The sequence below is a fragment of the Amborella trichopoda genome, chromosome 1 (genome assembly GCF_054954075.1).
Source record: "Amborella trichopoda isolate Santa Cruz 75 chromosome 1, AtrichopodaSantaCruz75HAP2 v2.0, whole genome shotgun sequence".
Classification (NCBI taxonomy): Eukaryota; Viridiplantae; Streptophyta; class Magnoliopsida; order Amborellales; family Amborellaceae; genus Amborella; species Amborella trichopoda.
In genome coordinates this window covers 58,665,121-58,672,324 of record NC_142336.1, presented here as the reverse complement: position 1 = coordinate 58,672,324, position 7,204 = coordinate 58,665,121, and the positions used below count along the sequence as shown (strand labels likewise).

Below are 7,204 nucleotides of genomic sequence, written 5' to 3'. Positions count from 1 at the left end.
GGAGGTCACCATTATTTATAACCATCCAATATGAAATCTGATAGCTTGGATGTGTCTCAAAATTTGAAAAAATATATTTTGGACTTTGAGCTCGGTCAATAAAATAACTACAGCTACCCAATATCACATCTAGTCATCAAGATCAATTGTGACCATCTTGTAGCAAGGTAAATGGTCTCATTATATGTTTTCCCTACTAATTATCACTACTTATGATATCGCGATAGGAAGCGCTAAATTCCCACACATATATAAATCACATAAACTATAGGTATATGCAAACCTATTGAAAATAACTTTTTCCAGAAATTGAAAACTATGGCGTATAAAAATGATAAATAAGGATGTTGCATCCACTTTCAGTCTCTGTTTTACCAATGTGATTCTCTCCTTTGTTCGTGTATACGCATTCCATAGATAAGCTCGGGATTTACTAATGGAAAAGATTTTAAAAACTAATAATCAGTGTCATTAGAGTAAATATAACCAGCCTTATTTAGAGAAAATACAACCTTTCATTCATAGATGGAAAATACCAAGCAAGCATTGGACTCAAAGCGGCTTCTTTGCCAAATCAGGAGACGGCAAACAGGCCCGAAGATGTATGTTTTCTAACCAGTCTCTCTCTCTCTCTCTCTCTCTCTCTCTCTCTCCCCCTTTGACTTCAAAACAACACCATAACGGGCAGAAACGGGAACCTGTCAACTTCTTCAGCCCTCCTAAATGTTCAACCACGTCAAAGAATCTGATGCATCTTTGATCCACCATATCCAAGAGCTCATAGCAAATTCTTGAATAAAAAACTTAAAACTGTTTCTTTTCGATGAATAATTCTGTTTTTTTCCACAAGCGCCAAGAACTCTGCAATTCCATTTTGGCTTCCTCAGAAAATTCATATTGAGTATAAGTTCCTTCCATGCTTGAACCATCTATCCTTAGAGCTTAAACCGAGAGATTTGTCAGGTGTGTAGCGATGATGTACCTACTGAGCAACTCTCTGGCTATGTTTCAGAGCTGCCCTTTTTCTGTGTTTCTACTCTGATGCACAAAAATACCCCAAAATTTCTATTGGGCTCATTCGGAATTCAAATCTTCCCTCCTTTCTTCTCCATGCTTGTATCTTCTCTTGCATGAGAGCTTAAACCAGGAGATTGCTCAGGTCTATAGCCATGAGGCCTGTACTCTCGACTGCCTGGCCATGTCTCCTCCACTAAAAACCCTCTGCTAATCTCAACCCATATCCCTAAATCTAAATTTACATCTCTCCACCTTACTTCTGCAACCATGAAACGACGTTTCCGAGGAATTTGTAGGGATTGTGCCTCCTCTGCAACCTTTGCAGCCATGACCAATAACTCATCCAAAGTCAATATATTCTCATTATACACCTCGGTAACTACTGGTGATAGCCATTCCTTCTTTGGAACAATGTACCACCTGGTCTCCTCTGATTTCCTAGCAAATGTTTCGAATTCACGGACATTTGCCCACCACCCAATCCAATGAAAAGGATTCAAGCCTGATTTAGTGAGTTCAGTTCCATGAATTCCTTGTTCTTCTAAAGAAATACCGATAAATTCCATTGAAATATCAGAAATTTTGGGAGAAATATCATGCTTCCTGCGTTTCTCCAAGACTTTCCATAGCTCAAACTCATAGAACAAATATCCCTTCAGAACTGCACCTGGAATCACAGTAAGCGGGTTCTGAATGGTTTCCATGTCGTTGTTAATTTTTCCATCCGAATGCTTCAAAGATTCATTGGCTTTTTCCAAGGTGTGATCATCAGCATCTGAATGGTTATAGGTCCTCTCAAGAAATGAAGCAGCAAGAGAGTTTTTAGAGAGATAAAGCTGGTTGGAAAGACGGGACTTCCTGTCACAGAGTGTCTCTCCAATATGGGGGCCAACAAAACAGCAGAGCAAGCAAACCATGGAGAAGTTTCCAACTTGGGTTTCTCCCATTCTATTATGGCTTTCAAATAAGATATCTTCCTTGATTTTCATGGATTTCCAGGTCGCTGTGTCTGGTGTCTTCAGACCAAATGGTTCCCAGGGACCAACATAGAGCAAGAACTTCACAGAAGCTTCCCAATGGTGAACATGTGTAGCAGAAAGATAGTCAGGAGAGAGCTCTCTAGTTTTAGTGTGAGAAACAAAATCTAAGCGTTCTCTTGCTTTAGTGTGAGGAAGATGTAAGCTTTCTAACACTGGAGCTTTCTCAATGTAAATAGAACTGGGTTTGGAGAGGTTGTGAGTCTCAGAGCATGAGAATATGAAATCAAATTCACCAACAGTTCGAGTTGGGGTAGCTTTCAATTTCTTCTTGGCTAATTTATTGTGGAGCTTCTTCTGCTGCTTATTCATGCCTGTTTTAGAGAGAGAGAGTTCTTCAAGAATACTTTCCATTTCTCTCAATGAATTGGGATCCCTGTCATCCATAGCAGCAACTGGCCGAACACCCTCAGCACTCTCTGAAGGAACCCTGATGGGTACTTTTTCTGGACATCATTGCAGAGAATGTCATTTCTGGTCAAGGATACTGAAGGAAATGCTGCTAATATCCTAAACCCTGATTTTGGAAAGGAAAATTTTTTCATGCGGGCCGGACCGCATTTCTACATATGCGGTCCAGAAAGTGTAAAGCATTCATCTTAAAGATGGATGCAAGTAGATGTTCCATCTAAAAACAATGGAAACTAATGGTCCAAAGATTTTCTTACTAGAATTTTATTTTTAGGTTTTAAAATTTATTTATTTATTCATATTCATAATCTCCATGTTAGAGACTACACGTCCTTAAAAATTAAGTCTTAAAATCCATCTAAAAAATAGATTTATCAAGAGGCCCGCATTTCTACATATGCGGGCTTGGCCGCATAGAAACCGGGTCCTTTTGGAAAACACCACAGAACTAGCACTCTTGCAAAAAGAAGCAGCCAAAGTCTCATTAAAAGGATTAGAAGACATCAACTACTCATTTTCAAAGTGATAACTCTCCCTATATGCGTGTGTCAGTGAGAGAGAGAGATGGAGGGAGGGAAGTTGAAGGAAAATCACTGTTTATCAGAAAACAAGAAATGACAGTTTCTCATAATTTCAAAGACAGTTCAGCAATTTTTGTGGCTTGTAATAGTTTTTAACTTTAATTTTCTAAAAAATGTGCTATTTTGGTAATACTATCCACAATAAATGTGTTCCACAAGGGGTTGAGAAGATAAATATGTACCATCCAGTTTGTATGCTATATTTGTCTCATTGATTTGTTGAGAAATGATCAAATTGCTAAGTTTGACTGCGGGAGAAAATCGTAACGTATATTCAATGCATGCAGCAAAATGGTCTCCTACAAGAGAATACAGAAAATATAAGATCCCAGTAAAAGAACAAAGAAATCAGTAGCAAAGAAATATTTGGGTTAAGTATGGGGGATAAAATCTTCTACTCAAATGTAAATGCTGACATTGATAAAAATGGGATGGAAGAATTGGTGGACTTCCAATTTTATAAGAAAGCTTAGAAGATAGTAAGAGTACACTATTAGGACACCAAGAGAAAAAAAAACTGACTTTAACTTTGTTCTAAATAGCATCAACATTGTAAAATAGGTGAAAACACAGAGAGAATTACTCCTCAATAGCTAATCAGGCTTATTTCAAATAGCATCAACATCGTAAAATACGTGAAAACACAGAGAGAACTACCCCCTTTACCCAGTCAATAGCTAATCAGGCTTATTTCAACTAGGAAGAAAAAACAGTATGTAGAAAAGAATCAACAGCCATCATGTGTAGATGTTAGGATAAGAAGAAAAGAAAAGCGGACTTTGTTAGAACACCAAATGAAAAGAAGGAAACTGCCAATTTACCCAATCGTGTGTTCTTCTTTCGAGATCCAAACCAATCAACTAAATGCTGCACATCCAACTCTTGAAGCCACGCTTCAGAGAGCTCCCAATTTTCAGAGCTTCCACCCGTCATGTGAGAGTCAGCAGTTGGAAGCTTCAAGTCGAAAAAACATTTGTTAGGATAACCAAACATCTTGAGTATCAAGTATCCGAATTGGCATTTTACATTTAGACATCAAGAAAATCATGGTGGTCATATAATATGTGGGCAACATAATGCATGCATAGTGTATGCATATCATTAGTAGTGATTTTACCAATGAAATTATTGTACTGGTCGTGAAAAATAATAATGCAATTAATGTACCAAGGTGTGAGTGGTTGACATAATTAGGTAACCAGCTCATGATCACTAGGTTTATTTGGATATTTGTGCAGTAGGGCTCCGTTTCAACTCACTTGGGTCTCCTATCATAACTATTGGCTGCGTATGCCCTCGCAGGAGTGTTTCAGGGATTTCCTTATGAGCTTGTATAGAGATACAGCTCACATGCTTTTCACATAGATAAATATAGAAATTGGAAAAGTTTTTAATGTGTGAAGGTATACAATAAGACAGTCTACCTTTGGTTTAAAGCGGTCACAATCACCCAGGGCAGTTAGATGAGAAATTGAGCGGCTAGGACAGTGCCATAAAACGCGCTTGAAGTTTGAGAAAATTTTCAGCAGACTTTGCATGGGGAAATGACACCCCCGCTGTCTCGTTTTACATTCAACGGCTTGGGTGTTTGTGACTTTTGTGTGCACAAGGTAACTCTCTCTTTCCATAAAATCCCTTTGAATTTTTGGGATTTCCATTGAGGGGTTTTGCTATTTATGAATTGGGACTTTATCCACTAATTCTAGTCTCCTCTCAACCTATTAGAGAAATTTTGGGATTTCCAATGAGAGCTAATAGATTATCAGAAAGCACCATAACGAGACTTTGCCACACTTTCTTTCCATGTGTAGGGGAATCCCAGCACCCCAAATCCAAAAGAGTGATGAAAATCTTTAAAGCCTAATCCAAGAGAGTACAACGCAAAAAAAAAAACCGAAAACTGACTCTTTGAGGTTATATGATGAGAGGAGATTTAAGCAATCAAACCCCACACTTTACTTATTTTTGCCCTAGATCTCACCACCTGGACATGGGTAGAGTAATTTCCGACTAAAGGGAGTACTACAGATTTTTAATAGATGAATGAGGTTCACTGGTTATCTTATGGGCTGCTTGTTAGAAATGACATTGAGAGATTAGTGTTGGCATGAGTTCTTAGAACATGCCATGACAATCCAATTACAGGGAGAATATGCAAAATTCACTAACCTCAACTGAACTGAGTAGGAGGTCGGGGCATGCTATTACAAAACCGACATCTCGCACAAGCCTGCATTCCAAAGTCCATAAAAAATTTATAATTAGAAAATGAAAGATCAATGACAGTACCTATCTGATCATTCAAATTGTTTACCAAAGAAAAGAAAAAGACTCTCCATTCGCAATGAAGAATCAAAAAGTATAAATTGGTATCAGTCCAAATAAGACCCGTTTACTGGTGGCCTTCTAATAGGGCTGCAAATGGGTTGGGTCGGCCCCAACCGGGATCAGGATCCCACCTGCCAGTTATGGGGCCAAGATCTAGATACAGGCCTATGTACATAGCAGACCCAGTCCCAAATCAGACTGGGATAGATACAGGCTTGACCCGGGCCCAACCCAAGGGGTCGGGTCCAGTCCATACCTGGATTTGTGCCCCATTGAGTCGAACCAAGCGGTTCCTATTCTCAAAAACAAAAACATACTCCAATAAAAAGTGATGGAAGAAATGAGGAAGATTTATGTTATTTTCCTTCCGACAAACACTTAGATAATACTAGCTCTGTACCACAAAATATGCAGGAATATGAAGAATCTATTTCTTTGTTAATTAACAAAAAATTTCTTTGACTCTATCCAATCCATAAGTGCAACTAATTTCTTTCTCTACAAGTCAGAATGCCCAAATAATTAGATCCATATGTTAATATTCAACTCTATGAGCGGCATTAAAGATGTCTCAAGCCACGCACTGAAAATTTAAAGTTTGTATTGTGATCAATTTAGGGTTACTTCAAGAAATTATCGATAATAGAATAAGAACAAGATCCATTAAATGAAAGATGAGAAATTCAAAACTTGAAGCAGTAATAGATTTTAATTTCAGGAACCAGCATAACAAATTGAGCTGTGGAAATAAAAAATATACCCATATGGACTTTATTTTAGTCATCAACCAAAGGAGAGAAATAGAAGAACAACAAACAAAACTCCAGAAAAAACAGGCATTGATATCAAACTCACAAATCCAAGTTCGTATATTTCTGAGTTCTTCACTTGACAACGTGAACATGGAGTTTAGGGAGATGAATTGGCACAATTATATAGAGAGAGCTGATATAAAATTAACAAAACCAAATTCGTGGATTCTGATTTCTTCACTTGATAAGGCCAAATTGGAGTTCAGGGAAAATTGGAGATGAAACAGCACAAATATAGTTTAGAGAGAGAGAGAGAGAGAAAGAGAGAGAGAGAGAGAATTGTTATCAAATTAACAGACCCAAGTTCGTGAATTCTAAGCTCTTCACTTGATAACAAGGAATTGGAGTTCAGAGAAAATTGGAGATGACATGGCTTACACACAGAGAGAACTGATATTAAATTAAGAAACCCAAGCTTCTAAGCTTTCGAGTTCTTCAGCTGAGAATGCGAACATGGAGCTTAGGAAAAATGGAGATAAGATGGCAAAATCATAGTTTTGACTTAGAGAGATGATATAAAATCAACAAACCCAAGTTAAGGGAGAGATGACATCAAATCAATAACCCAAGTTCAGTGAATTTCTGAGTTATTCATTTGATAACGCTGAAATCGCACATCTATGGTAGAGAGAGATTTGTGTTACTTGTTGGGTAGGGATTTGAGGAAGTTCCATCCATGTGAGGAGGCTGCCATCTGAGAATGAGAATGCATTTTGTTTTTGGGTTTGCAGCAGCAGAGATTGGTTTCGTGCATGGAATGTGCTCAAACTTCATCATTCTTTCCTCTTTAAACTTCATCTTTCTTTCTTTCCTTCCTTCTTTCTTTATTTAGTCTTATCTCATTTTATTTCTTTATGGAGCCAAATAAAAAGGGATTGCATCATGCAATCGACCATTTTAGATTGGGAATGCAGCCAATTAAAAGGGATTGTGTTTGTCTTCTGGAAGGCCAATTAGAGTTGTTAAATTGTCATAAAATTTGATAATTGTTCATGGGAAAATAGTTTGATAGGTTTGC

General features: G+C 37.8%; 1 protein-coding gene across 4 annotated transcripts; it reads right to left on the bottom strand.

The window, feature by feature from the left end:
• Positions 1-495: 495 nt before the first annotated feature.
• On the bottom strand, positions 496-7,002 carry LOC18440672 (uncharacterized). Of its 4 annotated transcripts, none has more exons than XM_020671494.2 (5): positions 6,230-7,002; positions 5,216-5,276; positions 3,868-4,000; positions 3,229-3,345; positions 496-2,500 (listed from the first exon to the last, which is right to left on the bottom strand). In XM_020671494.2, the coding sequence occupies exons 3-5, from the start codon at positions 3,977-3,979 to the stop codon at positions 1,086-1,088; spliced, it is 1,644 nt and encodes a 547-aa protein (XP_020527153.2). In that variant the 5' UTR covers positions 3,980-4,000; positions 5,216-5,276; positions 6,230-7,002; the 3' UTR covers positions 496-1,085. The 4 variants fall into 4 exon arrangements, with proteins under 4 accessions (XP_020527153.2, XP_006850873.3, XP_088705605.1 ...); XM_006850810.4 differs by having other exon boundaries at positions 6,831-7,002; XM_088849479.1 differs by lacking the exon at positions 3,229-3,345.
• Between the last annotated feature and the right edge of the window lie 202 nt (positions 7,003-7,204).